The 18,604-nt window shown below is 40.7% G+C and overlaps 1 protein-coding gene across 2 annotated transcripts in view; it reads right to left on the minus strand.

Annotated features, from left to right (window-relative positions):
• LOC124616787 (probable leucine--tRNA ligase, mitochondrial) overlaps positions 1-18,604 on the minus strand; it is a 130,974-nt gene that overhangs the window by 89,246 nt on the left and 23,124 nt on the right. For both annotated transcript variants that reach the window (XM_047145202.1, XM_047145203.1), the window contains exon 3: positions 8,543-8,785. In XM_047145202.1, coding sequence (XP_047001158.1) covers positions 8,543-8,785 — 243 coding nt within the window. The remainder of the gene's footprint in view (positions 1-8,542; positions 8,786-18,604) is intronic.

The raw sequence follows: 18,604 nt of genomic DNA on the forward strand, positions 1-18,604 counted from the left end.
TAGATGTCACCTTTTCAATTTAACAATACGAAACAGTATTCCTCCTTAAATACCCTCCTAAGGGGACACCGCCTTACCGCAGCACTGTCCGTGTGGGAGAGATGGTTTGCGTGCTCTGGATCTGGAGGGCTATGCTGGTGGTATCGTAGCTACCAGCAGGGTCACCCATGCCAGACAGGCCGAAGGGGAGGAGCCAGACAAAGTGTGTCCCATAACAGCCTATTGGAAACCTGTCTCCTGTCCTTTTCCTATCCCTAGCCCATTCTTTTTCTTTTCCTTTCCACTTCCTCCACTTAACCGATGCTGGCAGTTAAACCACATATAGGGGTACGGAGGAAATGCCAAGCCCATACGCTGAACATCTGGTAAATCGTCATTGCCTAGCCGATAAGGAGGCAGCCCCACCAAGGCATTCAGAGGTGGTGGGCCAATCTTAAATAACCTGATTACTGAAACCGAGATGAGAATAAAAAAGCAGATGGATAAACTCGTGACGACCTCTGGCATGAAAAGGAAAACGAAAATTGGCTTTTGGAATATACAAACCTTGAGGGAGAGTAGCAAGCTGAAACAAGTGACCAGGGAAATGAATAACTATAAGCCTGATATCCTGGGATTGAGTGAAGTGAGGTGGCCAGAGTTTGGTGAAATGCAGACATCGGATGGAATTATGTTTTTATACTCAGGAGGTGAAGAGGAGGGGGAACACTGGAATGGAGTTGGGCTATTGTTGACCAAGGCAGCAAAGAAGAGTCTTCTAGGACGAAGATCCGAAACGTGATGATTATCCAATGCTATGCCCCCATAGACACATCAGAGGTCGAGAAGAAGGAAGTACCTGTTACGAGAGACTGTAAGGAGAGTGAGCGAGAAAGATATCCTCATTGTTATGGGAGACATAAATGCCAGGGTGGGAGATAACAATGATGGGTTAGAACAGATAATGGGGGTACATGGCTTGGGTGAAATGAATGACAATGGGGAAAGATTTAGTGACGTCTGCACAAGCCATGACCCTGTAATACAAGGGCCCTTATTTCCTCATTGGAGATGTCATAAGATAACTTGGGTATCCTCAGATCATATCACAGAAAATCAAACTGACCACGTCGCAGTATCCAAGAAGTTCAGGAGGAGCCTGGAAGATGTGTGGAGTAGAAGAGGAGTAGATGCAAGTAGCAACCCATCACCTTGTTACTGCCAGTTTCCGAAGGAAGAGTGTGGCTTCCAGAAAGAGTAGAAGATTTGGCATAAGTAAAGATCTACAGATAGCTGAGGGGTCCCAGCTGGAACTCCAGAATCAATTCCAGGCACTGAAAATGGAGATGACTGAGGATAAGAACATGGAGGAAATGTGGAAAGAAGTTAAGAATACTTTTGTGCAAGTGAGTGAGAGACAACTTGGCTTTGAAAAATCACCAACAGAGAGATTGGATGTCCGAACATACCTGGAGGAAGATCACCCATAAAAAATGGCTCTGAGCACTATGGGACTTAACAGCTTAGGTCATCAGTCCCCTAGAACTTAGAACTACTTAAACCTAACTAACCTAAGGACATCACACAACACCTAGCCATCACGAGGCAGAGAAAATCCCTGACCCCGCCGGGAATCGAACCCGGGAACCCGGAGATCACCCATAGAAAGGAGGCCAAGGGAATAGTAAACCAGAGCAGGGCCAGGCAACAAAAAGCACAGGCACAAGCTGATTATAGAGCAGCAGATAAGGAAGTGAAAAGCAGTGTGAGAAGAGACCACAGAAGATGGATAGATGAACAGTTTGACAGAGCAGAACAGGCAGCGCCGAGGGGGGGATGCGAAAGAAATATATGCTATCTCTAAGATGCTCTCCAAGGATAGCTTCCAGAGGAACCGACCAATAAGGTGTAAGAAAGGGGAGGTACTAACTAAAAATGAAGAACAATCACATAGATGGAAGGAACACTTTAACAAAGTTCTAAATAGAGACCTTGGCAGGGAGGTAGAAGAACAAGAACAAAGGGAATACAATCATCGTAATCCTAGCATTGGTGTAAATGCACCCACGAAAGCAGAAATTCAGATAGTGCTGAAGCAGTTCAAGAATGGGAAGGCACCAGTACCAGATAATATATCTGAGATGCTGAAAACAGATTTGGACACCACTGTCTGGTTGTTGTACATCCTCTTAGAGAATATATGGAGAGAGGAGAAACTGCCAACAGATTGGAAATGAGGTATTATCATGAAAATACCCAAAAAAGGAGATGTTACTAACTGCAACAACTGGTGGGGCATTACCCTGTTGTCAGTACTGAGTAAGGTACTTTCAAGAATCATTTTAAACCACATTAAGGATTCTGTGGAAGCACAACTGAGGAGAGAGCAGGCGCATTTTAGAAAACTTCGAAGCTGTGTGGACCTTATCAAGGCTTTTGACTCTGTCAATCAATGAGCCATGTGGGATACACTTGCAAAATATGGTATTTCATTGAAGATTATTAAAATCACCAAGGAAATGTATGAAGACTATGAATGCCAAGTACTATATAATGGAGAACTGACAGAGCCTTTCCATGTTAATTCAGGAGTATTTCCTTTGGTGTTGGACCATATGATGAAGAGAGTGAGGGGAGGGGGAGGGGGGAGGGGGAGGGAAGAGAGGTGTGCAATGGGGGATGCGGGATAGGCTCGAAGATCTAGATTTCACAGACGACATCTGCTTAATGGCACAATGATATCGAGACATCAAAGAGAAACAGGCCAGGTTACAGAGAGAGGCAGAAGTTGCAGGCCTCAAGATAAGTGTTCACAAAACCAAAGAAATGTGGGTAAATTCCACCATCATGAGTAGGCTGGCTGTTATTGGAGAGGACGTAGAACAGGTCCAATCTTTCCTCTATCTCAGAAGTATAGTCATGACTACAGGAGGTGCTGAGGAGGACGTCCGTAGTCACATCCGCAAAGCAAATGGTGTGTTTGTACAACTGTACTCTTTTTGGAGAAATAAGAACATCTCAAAGAAGACCAAACTCTGGCTTTTCAATAGTAATGTGAAAGCTGTTCTGTTGTATGGCTGCGAAACTTGAAAGGTGACTAACCACATCAAAAACCAGCTCCAAGTTTTTATCAACTGCTGTCTCCAGCGTATTTAAAATGTGAGATGGCCAGATACAATGACAAATGAAGATCTCTGGAGGGAGACAAATCAGCAACCAATCAATATACAAATCAAGGAAAGAAAATGAAACTGGATTGGGCATATATTGAGGAAACCAGATGGAGCTGTTGGAAGGATGGCATTGGACTGGAACCCTCAAGGAGTTAGAAAACGTGGTCATCCCAAACAGACCAGTAAAAGGGTGATCAAGAGAGAAGCTGCAAGGATGGGAAAACCTGGAGTGAAGTGAAGTGAAGAGACTTGCTAGCAATTGTACCAGGTGGAGGAATTTTGTCACGGCCCTACGTTCCAGAGGGAACAACAGGAACTAATGCAAAAAAATAACTAAATAAAATGAGTTAGAAAATACAGTGAGAAACTTCCATGGAAGATACTTTTGATCATATATCAACAATGTTGGCACTGCAAATTATAAACCTGACATATAAAAAAAAGCTGAAAAATAGGAGAAAATCTTGTTGGTCATTAACGACAGCAACTAGCTCAAATGTAACAGATGAATACTCTTTAATGTGGAGAACCAGGATATAAATAAAGGTACAAACATTTGGAAAAAATATGTGCCGGATCACTCATACAAGAGACGCCTTGTCTATGTTTATTAACTTTCAGATTTGTTGTTATCTTCAGTTTTGAACAGGCTGCATCTATAGTTAATATTCTTCTTGACTACATCAGTGCAGTGTGTCTCTCAAATTTCTATAAAGGAACACACATACTGCTACTTCTGATAACTGCTTGTATTGTATCCCAACATATAACATTACAACAGTTAATAACAAGAAATACTACTTGTTCATTCAGTTTAGCATTGGACATTAGACTGTGATATTACGTGGACAAAAGAACGATTTAATATTTCTGTGGACGTCTTTTGCTCATTGTGACATTGTCAGCATTGTCAAGGCACATTCCTTACTCGTAGCGCACCTTATTACTCCAAGACGAGATGCCACATCACAGAACAAATACAAATGGCCACAGGCACTGTAATTCGTGATAATACTGCAAACTCTGTCACACATTGAAAATGTGGTGTCACCGCCAGACACCACACTTGCTAGGTGGTAGCCTTTAAATCGGCCGCGGTCCGTTAGTATATGTCGGACCCGCTGTCGCCACTATCAGTGATTGCAGACTGAGCGCCGCCACATGGCAGGTCTAGTCTAGAGAGACTCCATAGCACTCGCCCCAGTTGTACAGCCGACGTGGCTAGCGATGAATCACTGTCTACATATGCTCTCATTTGCAGAGACGACAGTTTAGCATAGCCTTCAGCTACGTCATTTGCTACGAACTAGCAAGGCGCCCTATTCAGTTACTATAATTACTTCAAGAATGTATTCTGAACAGATAATATTGTGAATCATGTACCTTCAAGAGCGACGTTCATCATTAATGGATTAAAGTTAAGTATCAAAGTAATTACGTCCGCTTTCTGAATTCTCATTCCTTGTCATGTTCCAGACCTCATGTCGGTATAGTTCTTCCCTCCTCACGCCAGCCTGCATGAACTAAAATGCGTGCATCTCGGCCTCCACTCTAACGCGGTGTTGGCTCTTCTGCTAACACAAAAGAAAATGTGTGGCGTCCATCTGTATCACGTCACATGCAAAAACAAATTACAAAAACCTCAAAACAGTTTCCTATTTTTAATTATTTAATGAATAAATTGTTCCAACTACTGCAATCACCATTTGTCAGTTAGGTAGATGTAGGGTTACACATTGATATCTGAGTAACAGAATGATATCTACTTGTACATCTACACTTTGCATCAACTGTGAAGTGCTTGGCAGAGGGAACGTCCTATTGTATAAGTTATTCGGGTTTCTTCCTGTTCCATTCACTTATGGAGCATGGGAAGAATGATTGTTCGAATGCCTCTGTGTATGCTGTGATTGTTCTAATCTTGCTCCAATGACCCCTAAGTGAGCGATACGTAGGGGGTTGTAGCATATTCCTAGTCATCATTTGAAGCCGGTTCTCAAAATTTTATTAATAGACTTTCTCGGGTTAATTTACACATATCTTCAAGAGTTTGCCAGTTCAATTTCTTCACCATCTTGGTAACACCCTCCTATGGGTCAAACAAACTTGTGACCATTCATGGTGCCCTTCTCTCTATAAGGTCAATATCCCCCATTTGTCCTATAGTGTGGGTCCCACACACTTGAGCAATGTTCTAGAATGTGTTGCATAAGTCATCTGTTAGCAATCTCCTTGCAGACTGATTGCACTTCCCCAGTATTCTACCAATAAACCAAAGTTTACCACCTGCTTTACCCACAACTGAACCAGTGTGTTCATTCCATTTCATATCCCTACAAAGTGTTCAATCCTGGTATTTTTGTGAGTTGGTCAATTCCAACTGTGACTCGGTTCCAACTGTGACTCATTGATATTGTAGTCATAGGATACGACATTTTTTTTCCCCATTTTGTGAAATGCATAATCTAACACTTCTGAACATTAAAAGCATGTCACCAATCTTTGCACCACTCCATCTTATCAAGACCTGACTGAATATTTATGTACCAAGCGAGGTGGCACAGTGGTTAGCACACTGGACTCGCATTCGGGAGAACGACAGTTCAAACCCACGTCCACCATCCTGATTTAGGTGCTTTACTTTAACCTCATTCAGTTTTGCGATGGCTTCATATTAGCGAAGTTGCTAAATTTCAGTCAAAATCTTTTACTAGCCATAACTCTGTAACTAAACATTTTCGGACCTATGTTTATCTGAACTTTTTTCTTTAGTTTTACTTCTAAAATAACACATTAAAATATCTGCATATCTTTGTGAATCACCCTGTATACTTTTCCTACTGTTGGCCACTGTGGCTTCATACCTATGATAGGTTCACTATGTAGTTGAAAGTAGATCACCAGCATTTCTATTTTCTTATACATTATCATACTTGTTCTTGCACTACACCTATTTGATTTTATATTTGTAACCCTGTCTTCATCTGATTAGAGGTCCTGTTTCTCCTGCCACCTCCCTACACTAATTCTCACTATAGCTTCAGCCTTTCTATCTTCCCTTTGAAATTCTCTAACTTACTTACATTATTAAATGATGTTAACATTCCTCACTATGAACTGGGAAACACTAATCCCCCTACCCTAAAGACAGCAGCCTCATGAGTAGTCCCCACTTGGAGAATGGAAAGGGTGGCTGTTTTAACTCCTGAACATTTTATCCAAGAGGATGCCATTGTAATTAAACCATAAAGTACAGTGGCAGGTTTTTGGGAAATATAATGGCTGCACTTCCCCTTTGCTTTCAGCTGTTTGCTTTACAACCACAGCAAGGCTATGTTGGCTAATGTGACAAGGCCAGAATAACCAATCATACTCCAGACTGTTGCCCCTGAAATTACTGAAAATGCTGCTGCACCTCTATAGAAATGAAATGTTTGTCTGGCCCTTCCACACATACCTCTCCAATGTAGCTGCAACTACAGTCTGTTTTGTGGAAGCATGCAAACTGTCCCACCAAGGGAATTCGGTGTTTCACTGTTCTTATGTGACTATAAACATTAGAAATGAAATTTTCCAAATCTGTTAAAGGTTGCAGCAGACAGGACAAAATCAGGAACAACTACATAAGAGTAGAAATATGCATAAAATTTATGACAGAGAAAGCTGCTGCACAGATCAAACAGAATAAAAGGAATGTGTTCTGCATATTTTGGATTATGAACCACTGTGGAGGTCAGTGGGCAAACCAAGGAGAGAATGATGACAGAAATAAGCTTATCTTAGCCAAAACCTGAAAAGCAAGAAGGAGGAGGAGGCGATGAAAATGAAGAAGAAGAAGAAGAAGAAGAAGAAGAAGGACCCTTACAAAATACATGGAATATCTTTTACCACTTTGCAGTCCTCACCAATAAAATGAAAAGTTTATATTCTCTCTCTCTCTCCCTCTCCCTCCTGTGCATGCCCACACCATGTCTCCATGCCACTGCCGCACCCCCACATGAGGCCCCCCCCCCCCCACACACACACACACACACAGACACAAAAAAATCTGTAACTTTCAGTAACTGAGGTTTAACATCCAGTTGACAGGTCACCACTGAATCCTCCATTCTCAAATACTAGCTGCAGCACAAACTACAGTAAAAGTATTTCATAACTCAAACTTCTGTACATTAGAATGAGATTTTTACTCTGCAGCAGAGTGTATGGTGATATGAAATTTCCCAGCAGATTAAAACTGTGTGCTGGACCGAGACTCGAACCTGGGACCTTCATCTTTCATGGACAAGTGCTCTACTTAGCTACCAAGCACAACTCACAACCCATCCTCACAGCCTCTATTCCGCCAGTACCTTGTCTCCTACCTTCCAAACTCCACAGAAGTTCTTCTGCGAAGGTTTGCAGAAGAGCTTCTGTGAAGTTTGAAAGGTAGGTGACAAGGTACTGGCAGAATTGAGGCTGTGAGGATGGGTCGTGAATTATGCATGGGTTGCTCAGTAGAGCACTTGCCTACAAAAGACAAAGGTCCTGAGTTCGATTCCTCGGTCCGGCACACGGTTTTAATCTGCCAGGAAGTTTCTGCACATTAGATTATACATATCCTCATATAAATGACCTTTGTGTATCCCACATGTTGAACTGACAGTCCCAAATATAAGGTACTAACTCAAATGAGAACTTAAAGCTAGTTCTGAATTTAGTGAATCAATATATTCAAAAAGCAGCAGCAACTTTGTGCTATTTATTACATTACACACTAGTTATTTGTACTACTTAGTTCGCCTCTGCAATATTTTCAATGTAAAATATTTGTGACAGTGACAATGTTCCGTACAAAATCTGGTTCACAGACATAGCAATGGGGTTCTAACTGAATTGATGACAGTTTATTATTTTACTTAAAACTACATTATTAATTTTTGGCCAGTCACAGAAACAGGAATTTTTATGGGTTCTGCACTGAGTATGAAACTGATAACAAATCACAACAAATTAAATCTTTTCCATCATCTTGATTACTATGTGTATGAAAACATTCGCAGCTATGATAAACAGTTTTCTTAATCCATAGAATTATGGTATTTATACTCGGACAAATTAACAAATAGCTTTACTGGTATCAAAACTGGAGCAAGTAACAAAGAATAATGACCCTATAGAACTGAAAAATAATTATATTGGGTTTTGGTATGCAAAATGATTTCTCCATAAGCAAAATGAAAGATACAAATGTAAGACTACTTACTAGAGACTGAAAATATTTGAGGAATAGCTAGATATAAAACTTGTGAATAAATGACAGAACACTTATTTTCAAAATGTTTCACAAACTCCTACTGACTGAGGATCACATTAAATACTAACAATATTACACTTGAAATATGTGTTACCTCCTTTTGATAGACTAGGCCAGCTTCATACAATTTTAGAAAAATGTATTGTGTCCATTGGTAATATTTAGGGTCACAAGTTGCCAGCTCTCTTTTCCAGTCAAAACTGCAACCAAGTTTCTGCAATTGGGTTTTCATGTGAGAAATGTTACTCTCAGTCCATTGGTGAGGCTCCACTTTATGCTGTATGGCAGCATTTTCTGCAGGAAGTCCAAAGGCATCCCACCCCATTGGATGCATTACCTGAAAATTATACTCACAGTAGCAAAGAAAACTGCAAATGTAAATTTAAATTAAATAGATCATACTATATAATATGGCACATCATAACTCAATGCTCCAGGTTTTGTATTTTGTGGTAATTCATCAAGCTGAACTAAATTTTTCTGGTTCCAAAAGTATGACTTGGTTGGGAAGTAAATTTTAGTATGTTGTGCAGAAGCTTGTTGAAAGAACTGAGTATACTACCTGCCACCTGCCAGCGAATTTATTCTTGATGAAATTTGTCATATGCGAGAAATCAATACCTCAGTTCACAAGTTCAATACCCGGAAAAAGAATGATCTTCATGAGTTCCAATTGCTCACTCCAGAGAATTGCCCATTAATCAGGGAAATACATTTTCAATAGCTTGCCAGCATCCATAAAAAGTTTGGCTGCTAATAAAGTAGAATTTAAGTGGAGCCTAATGAATTTATTAATGGCCAACTCCCACTCCATCGATGAATCCAGTAGCAGAACCAATAGATGAACTTATTTTTAACCATATCAAGTAACATGAATGCCATGCTAACTTCCGCACAGATGCAGTGCATTAATGCAATCCAAGTGAGTAAACCTCATGAACTATTTTTGTTTCTGACAATGCTTGGTGCAATATAAAAGGAAGAAGTACATTAACATATCAATTGCTCTATAAATATGTATTATGTATTTTTTGTTTTCCTAATATGGGGAACACCTAACTATGAGGTTATAGAATGAACAGTCCGTCCACTCTAATGTAATCCACTGTTTGGAGAAATACACAAAGACTTAAATTTCAGCTTGTCATTGACTGCAGTTCCTCCATGATGATTCACAAGCTTGTACAATGGTCATTTCTCAAGAACGGTTGCTCAGAGTAAGCTAGCTCATTGTTCCTTTACTGGTATTTCATTACATCATTCAAAGGTGTGCTCTAAGAAAAGCTTGCTAGTATAAGAATGTGATATTTAAATACAAGGTATAATACATAAATAATATACAATATATATGAATATAATATAGGGAAACATTCCACGTGGGGAAAATATATCTAAAAACAAAGATGATGAGACTTACCAAACAAAAGCGCTGGCAGGTCAATAGACACACAAACAAACACACACAAAATTCAAGCTTTTGCAACCAGCAGTTGCTTCATCAAGAAAGAGGGAAGGAGAGGGAAAGACGAAAGGATGTGGGTTTTAAGGTAGAGGGTAAGGAGTCATTCCAATCCCGGGAGCGGTTCCTCCCCCTAAGGCAAGTCCCCCCGCTCCCGGAACTGGAACGACTCCCCACTTTCTCCCCCAAAACCCACATACCCCCCCCCCCCCCCCCCCCAATGAAGCAACCGCTGGTTGCAAAAGCTTGAATCCCGCGTGCATGCTTGTGTTTGTCTGCGTGTCCATCAACCCTGGCAAGTCACACACACACACACACACACACACACACACACACACATATATATATATATATATATATATATATATATATATATATATATATAAAAACAAAGATGAGGTGACTTACCGAACAAAAGCGCTGGCAGGTCGATAGACACACAAACAAACACAAACACACACACAAAATTCAAGCTTTCGCAACAAACTGTTGCCTCATCAGGAAAGAGGGAAGGAGAGGGGAAGACGAAAGGAAGTGGGTTTTAAGGGAGAGGGTAAGGAGTCATTCCAATCCCGGGAGCGGAAAGACTTACCTTAGGGGGAAAAAAGGACAGGTATACACTCGCACACACGCACATATCCATCCACACATACAGACACAAGCAGACATATTTAAAGACTTGTCTTTAAATATGTCTGCTTGTGTCTGTATGTGTGGATGGATATGTGCGTGTGTGCGAGTGTATACCTGTCCTTTTTTCCCCCTAAGGTAAGTCTTTCCGCTCCCGGGATTGGAATGACTCCTTACCCTCTCCCTTAAAACCCACTTCCTTTCGTCTTCCCCTCTCCTTCCCTCTTTCCTGATGAGGCAACAGTTTGTTGCGAAAGCTTGAATTTTGTGTGTGTGTTTGTGTTTGTTTGTGTGTCTATCGACCTGCCAGCGCTTTTGTTCGGTAAGTCACCTCATCTTTGTTTTTATATATAATTTTTCCCACGTGGAATGTTTCCTTCCATTATATTGATATATATATATATATATATATATATATATATATATATATATATGGTTATAATAGAGGGAAACATTCCACGTAGGAAATATATATCTAAAAACAAAGATGATGTGACTTACCAAATGAAAGTGCTGGCAGGTCGACAGACACACAAACAAACACAAACATACACACAAAATTCAAGCTTTCGCAACAAACTGTTGCCTCATCAGGAAAGAGGGAAGGAGAGGGAAAGACGAAAGGAAGTGGGTTTTAAGGGAGAGGGTAAGGAGTCATTCCAATCCCGGGAGCGGAAAGACTTACCTTAGGGGGAAAAAAGGACGGGTATACACTCGCACACACACACATATCCATCCACACATATACAGACACAAGCAGACATCTTTAAATATGTCTGCTTGTGTCTGTATATGTGTGGATGGATATGTGTGTGTGTGCGAGTGTATATATATATATATATATATATATATATATATATATATATATATATAAAAATAGAGGGATATATAAAATAGAGGGAAACATTCCACGCGGGAAAAATATATTTAAAAACAAAGATTATGTGACTTACCATACGAAAGCGCTGGCAGGTCGATAGAAACACAAACAGACCCATACATACACACAAAATTCAAGCTTTCGTAACAAACTGTTGCCTCATCAGGAAAGAGGGAAGGAGAGGGAAAGACGAAAGGAAGTGGGTTTTAAGGGAGAGGGTAAGGAGTCATTCCAATCCCTGGAGCGGAAAGACTTACCTTAGGGGGAAAAAAGGACGGGTATACACTCGCACACACACACACACACACACACACACACACACACACACACACACACACATCCATCGACACATATACAGACACAAGCAGACATATTTAAAGACAAAGAGTTTGGGCAGAGATGTCAGTCGAGGCGGAAGGAGTTGATGTGTAGGTGAAGGATTAGGTGGGTGAGGGCAATGGATTGCTCAGTTTGGAACTGGTATAGGGACTGATGGAAAGAAGGGTTGCAGCCAGAGATGGGAACTTTAAGTGTGAGGCCTTTGGGGGTAATGCCAAATGTCAGACAAGCCTGAGAAGCACTTCCGCCTCGACTGACATCTCTGCCCAAACGCTTTGTCTTTAAATATGTCTGCTTGTGTCTGTATATGTGTGGATGGATATGTGTTTGTGTGTGCGAGTGTATACCCGTCCTTTTTTCCCTCTAAGGTAAGTCTTTCCGCTTCCGGGATTGGAATGACTCCTTACCCTCTCCCTTACAACCCACTTCCTTTTGTCTTTCCCTCTCCTTCCCTCTTTCCTGATGAGGCAACAGTTTGTTGCGAAAGCTTGAATTTTGTGTGTATGTATGTGTCTGTTTGTGTTTCTATCGACCTGCCAGCACTTTCGTATATATATATATATATATATATATATATATATATATATATAAAAACAAAGATGATGAGACCCACCAAACGAAAGCGCTAGCAGGTCGATAGACACACAAACAAACACAAACACACACACACACACACACACACACACACACACACACACACAAAATTCAAGCTCTCGCAACAAACGGTCGCCTCATCAGGAAAGAGGGAAGGAGAGGGAAAAACGAAAGGATGCGGGCTCTAAGGGAGAGGGCAAGGAGTCACCCCAATCCCGGGAGCGGAAAGACTCACCTTAGGGGGAAAAAAGGACAGGTATATACTCGCACACACACACATATCCATCCGCACATACACAGACACAAGCAGACATTTGTAAAGGCAAAGAGTTTGGGCAGAGATGTCAGTCGAGGCGGAAGTAAAGAGGCAAAGATGTTGTTGAAAGACAGGTGAGGTATGAGTGGCGACAACTTGAAATTAGCGGAGGTTGAGGCCTGGGGGGGAAAAAGGACAGGTATACACTCGCACACACACACACACATATCCATCTGCACATACACAGACACAAGCAGACATTTGTAAAGGCAAAGAGTTTGGGCAGAGATGTCAGTCGAGGCGGAAGTAAAGAGGCAAAGATGTTGTTGATAGACTGGTGAGGTACGAGTGGCGGCAACTTGAAATTAGAGGAGGTTGAGGCCTGGCGGATAACGAGAAGAGAGGATATACTGAAGGGCAAGTTCCCATCTCCAGAGTTCTGACAGGTTGGTATTAGTGTGAAGTATCCAGATAACCTGGACGGTGTAACACTATGCCAAGATGTGCTGGCCGTGCACCAATGCATGTTTAGCCACAGGGTGATCCTCATTACCAACAAACACTGTCTGGAATGACAGCCTACTTACCATTTGCTGACATGGAAAATAAATATATGCTGAAAGGAAAGTTTTTCTAAAACCCAGGCAGGAGCAACAGAAGTAGTAGTTAGTTACAAACTGGTAAATCTGACTAACAAATATCAACAAGTCCTAAATGTCAATTTTATACAATGACTCTCATACTAATTACCCTGATTACACATCCTCATTACAACTATATCTATATCCTGTGAGCCACTTTACAATGTGTGGCAGTGTGTACTTTAGGAACCACTATCATATCTCGTTCCTGTTTGATTCAAAAGTCATGTGGTTTCTAAACAAACATGTGACAAAACATGTTACTCTTCTTTGAATTTCCTCTGTCTCCTCTATCAATCCTTCCTGGAATGGTTCCCAGAGTGGTGAAAAATACTCAAAAACTGGTCAAACGATTGTTTTGTATGCCATTTCTTTCTGTTCTGAACTGTATTTCCTTACGCTTCTTTGAATGGATTATTTTTCAAGTAATATTATGTATACGAATCACTTTAGGGTGCCCCAGGCACCAACTCCTACACGTTTACAGCGATAAATAATAATGTTTGATACGTTAAGAGTCAACTGTCAGTCCTCACACGAAGTGTCACTCCACTAGAGGCATTCCTGCACTCTGCTACAATTTTCTGGCTCTGTGATTCACTATATACTACAGTATCATCCATTAACAACATAACAGGGTTTCCAAATGTCATCCACCAGTCTATGGGGCCAAGACACCCTCTCCTCATTCCTCCATAACTTCAACACCTTCTCTCCGATTTGCTTTACTTGGACATCAGCCCCATATACCACCTTCCTGGACATTGAACTCCACCTCTCAGATGTTCCATCTGAAGCCAGCTAACCACCTACAGTACCTGTACTTTGATAGTTGCCATCCATTTCACACCAAAAAGTCACTCCAATACAGGCAGGCCACCCATGGACAGTACATTTGCAATGCGAAGCAATCCCTTGCCCATTATGCTGAAGGTCTCACAAAAAGGCATATCCCCAAAATCTAGTCAGTAGACAGATACATGCTAATTATCTGGCCATCCCTGGGAACCAGTTTCAAAGAAGCCACAGGACCCTAACTTCACTCATCCTGTACCCACCTCCTCTCCCTCACAGTCTCTATTTTGTCTTCCCCCTCCAATCTAGTACTACATGTCGCTGTGCACTATGCACAACTCACCCTGCATACAGCCATAACAATCTCACCAGTGCCACATTCCTACTCACTGCCATCACCACCCTTTTTCAACCCTCCCTCCCATCACTCGCCTCTTTTCTCCCCTCACTCACTCAACTTTACAAAAACCCTCAGTCCAGTCAAGCTGCAGTGCTGGCACATTGTAGCCATAAAGCATGCATTTGAGTGTCCTTCAGCAGGTACTAGTGGACAAACAGTAACATGTAACATAATGAGGCTGTACTGTATTTCTTGTGTAAATAGGTCTTGGGTGAAATTTGAGCCTAATTAGATGAGGACCTAACTGAAAAGTTTACATTTCAAATACATTTACACTAATCATGGCAATATTCGATGCTGAAGTCAGTGGCTTTTAACCACACATTCAAAATTATCTCACAAAAGGCTTATTTGCACTGAATGCCTTTTGGAACTCAAAAAGAAGGATGGAAGATTAGGGTTTAATGTCCTATTGACTTTGAAATCATAAGAGACAGAACACAAGCTCAGAGTGTTTCAAGAATGGCCTAATTGGGCCCATGCAGCTTTAGACTATACAAAACGAAGCTGTAAGTGCTACAGAATATAGTCTTGTGACGAGCACCACACGCTATGTGTTTCAGTAAGGTTGTTGAGTTGCCCATGACGAAGACATCACACCCTTCCTCCAGGGCTACAAGATAATGGCAATTAGGTTTTACTTTTCCTGCCGTATGGTTCGAAACTGTCACATCTGGAACCTTTGGAGGTATGACAGTAACAAAACCTGGATGCTCAGGCAGGCCTTGTGACTGTTAAGGGATTGAAACCACTCATTTCCAAGTCATTTTCATTTCAAGCTATCACATCTAAACCATCATTATCTCGATAATCATGATTCAACAATTACTGTCATACCATTTTGATCAATGGCTGGATAGTTAATTCCATGTCTTGGGGTGTAATACTGAAATAAATCTCAACTGACAATAGCCATTTGAGGTATATGAAGATGTGCACACCTGTTGTTGTTGTGGTCTTCAGTCCTGAGACTGGTTTGATGCAGCTCTCCATGCTACTATATCCTGTGCAAGCTTCTTCATCTCCCAGTACCTACTGCAGCCTACATCCTTCTGAATCTGCTTAGTGTATTCATCTCTTGGTCTCCCTCTATGATTTTTACCCTCCACACTGCCCTCCAATACTAAATTGGTGATCCCTCGATGTCTCAGAACATGTCCTACCAACCGATCCCTTCTTCTATCAAGTTGTGCCACAAGCTCCTCTTCTCCCCAATCCTATTCAATACCTCCTCATTACTTATGTGATCTACCCATCTAATCTTCAGCATTCACCTGTAGCACCAAAATTCGAAAACTTCTATTCTCTTCTTGTCCAAACTATTTATCGTCCATGTTTCACTTCCATACATGGCTAAGCTCCATACAAATACTTTCAGAAACGACTTCCTGACACTTAAATCTATACTCGATGTTAACAAATTTTTCACCTTCAGAAACGCTTTCTTTGCCATTGCCAGTCTACATTTTATATCCTCTCTACTTCGACCATCATCAGTTATTTTGCTCCCCAAATAGCAAAACTCCTTTACTACTTTAAGTGTCTCATTTCCTAATCTAATACCCTCAGCATCACCCGACTTAATTCGACTACATTCCATTATCCTCGTTTTGCTTTTGTTGATGTTCATCTTACACCCTCCTTTCAAGACACTGTCCATTCCGTTCAACTGCTCTTCCAAGTCCTTTGCTGTCTCTGACAGAATTACAATGTCATTGGCAAACCTCAAAGTTTTTATTTCTTCTCCATGGATTTTAATACCTACTCCGAACTTTTCTTTTGTTTCCTTTATTGTTTGCTCAATATACAGATTGAATAACATGGGGGATAGACTACAACCCTGCTTCACTCCCTTCCCAACTACTGCTTCCCTTTCATACCCCTCGACTCATAACTGCCATCTTGTTTCTGTACAAATTGTAAATAGCCTTTCACTCCCTGTATTTTACCCCTGCCACCTTCAGAATTTGAAAGACAGTATTCCAATCAACATTGTCAAAAGCTTTCTCTAAGTCTACAAATGCTAGAAACGTAGGTTTGCCTTTCCTGAATCTTTCTTCTAAGATAAGTCGTAAGGTCAGTATTGCCTCACGTGTTCCAACATTTCTACGGAATCCAAACCGATCTTCCCCGAGGTCGGCTTCTATCAGTTTTTCCATTCGTCTGTAAAGAATTCGCGTTAGTATTTTGCAGCTGTGACTTATTAAACTGATAGTTCGGCACACCTAGTGATGTGATAAACAGGAGAGTTACTTTCATTCCTTAGGAAGGATACAATTCTGAGACAGAACTCTCAACATGGACATCCTTGTTAATGGAACAATGTACTGATGTAGTTTCATCACCCAGTCAACTGGCAGTTTCATTTCATTTTATTATAGCTTACCAGTAATGCCTGGAGTTTGTTGACATGTGATCTGTCTTTCTTTTACTGTTCACAAGTAATAAAATCCCAAATATTCTGGTTACTGGAATGTAAATTTAGTTTTGTATTTTTCGTCATATAGGTACCACATTGCATTTAATTTTTTAAGGACGAATTTTCTTTTAATGTTTTACTTCATGTTTTTACATGTCTGTGTTCAGCATTGATTTAAGACAATAATTCCTTTACTGTTGGCAAGAACACACAATGCACGTGTCTCTTGGGAAAGTGCAACAATCTGGCTCAAGAATGTGTATGGACATTGAAAATACACTAGTGTGCGCAACTTAACGATGAAGTAAACTTTTGCGCGATGTGCACGGCCAAGTAACATAGCTTGATAAAACATGGAACGTGCAGAGAAAGAACTGCTTAAGTATAGTACAGATAGTAACAAAGAAGTACACAATGAGATGAACAGAAATGACATTTTTATTCAGAGACAATAATTACGCCAATGTCACCATGACCCATAATGGTCTTGTGGTAGATCATTCCATTCCTCTACCAGCTTGGTTGACAAATGGTGGATGGTCGTTCGTGGATGTGGACATGCTGCCATGTATCTCCCCAGTACTCAGTGGGGTTTAAGTTGGGGACCAGGCAAGCCAGCCCATTCGTCGAACGTCCTCAAGTTCCGAGAGCATCTCCATCTGTACTGTTCAGTGCTGTCATGCACTGTCACCCGCTTACTACACCCAGATTACATGCATCAATGACCATTCGGAACTTGTAAGTCATGCTGGTGGAGAAATAGAATGTCCTACCAGAAGAACTACTTGACAACCTTGTGGCCAGCACGGGAGTACACAGCAGACCATGCATTGCCATCTTTGGTGCTGAAATAACTTACTACGAAACATGTTCCATCTTTTGTAATGTACAGGGGAGCATATCAATCTAGGTGACTTCAGTACAATTACTGATTTTGAAAAAAGTGTATTTTCTGTTCATCCCATTGCATGTTTAGTTGTTACCTTCTGTACTAACTGCAACAGTTCTTTCTATGTGTTGTCAAGTTTCATTGAGCTATGATATCTGGCACTGACACATTGTCCAAAAGTTACTTTTGTTTTTAAGTTTTGCACATCAGTGTAAGTTGATGGTTCATCTGCTTATTATGAGTGTCATGTCACTTACTGTTGCTACCTTGCACCAGGTATGGGTATTGAAACAAAAATATTGATAATTTGTATTGATATTGTACAAAATGTAATGTACATTTGGGAAATGTCAACATTTGTGTGTCCATATTTTAGATTCTCTTTTGAAACTAAAAGAAAATATCAAAGTGCACGCTCCAGTTGTTCCAGCAAATGTTGAAAGATTTTCTTGCTCACAAGCACTTGTTGTCTGACTAGAGACATTCTCTCATTTTCAAAAACATCTGCATGCTGACTGACACACACTGCAATGACTCTACACTGGTTATATAACAATTTTCATAAATCTTAAAAGAGTGACTTTAATTATGAAAAGCATAGCAATTTTAAATTAATTATCCATTTTGTAGTTCCAGTTCCAACCTCCTACAGTTTTTTAATTGCTCTAGTTCATTGTAAAGGTCACTTTATACATATTTTATATCAATTTTACATTTTATCAGTATCTTCACTTCATTTACCTATAACTTTAAAGGTATCTTATCTAGATGAAAGCTGGGGCCTGCAGCTACAGATCCTTGTTCACAATAGTAAACTAAATGGATTCTCACTAGAGACAACTGCCGCAACAACA

This window comes from Schistocerca americana, chromosome 5, assembly GCF_021461395.2.
Source record: "Schistocerca americana isolate TAMUIC-IGC-003095 chromosome 5, iqSchAmer2.1, whole genome shotgun sequence".
Classification (NCBI taxonomy): domain Eukaryota; kingdom Metazoa; phylum Arthropoda; class Insecta; order Orthoptera; family Acrididae; genus Schistocerca; species Schistocerca americana.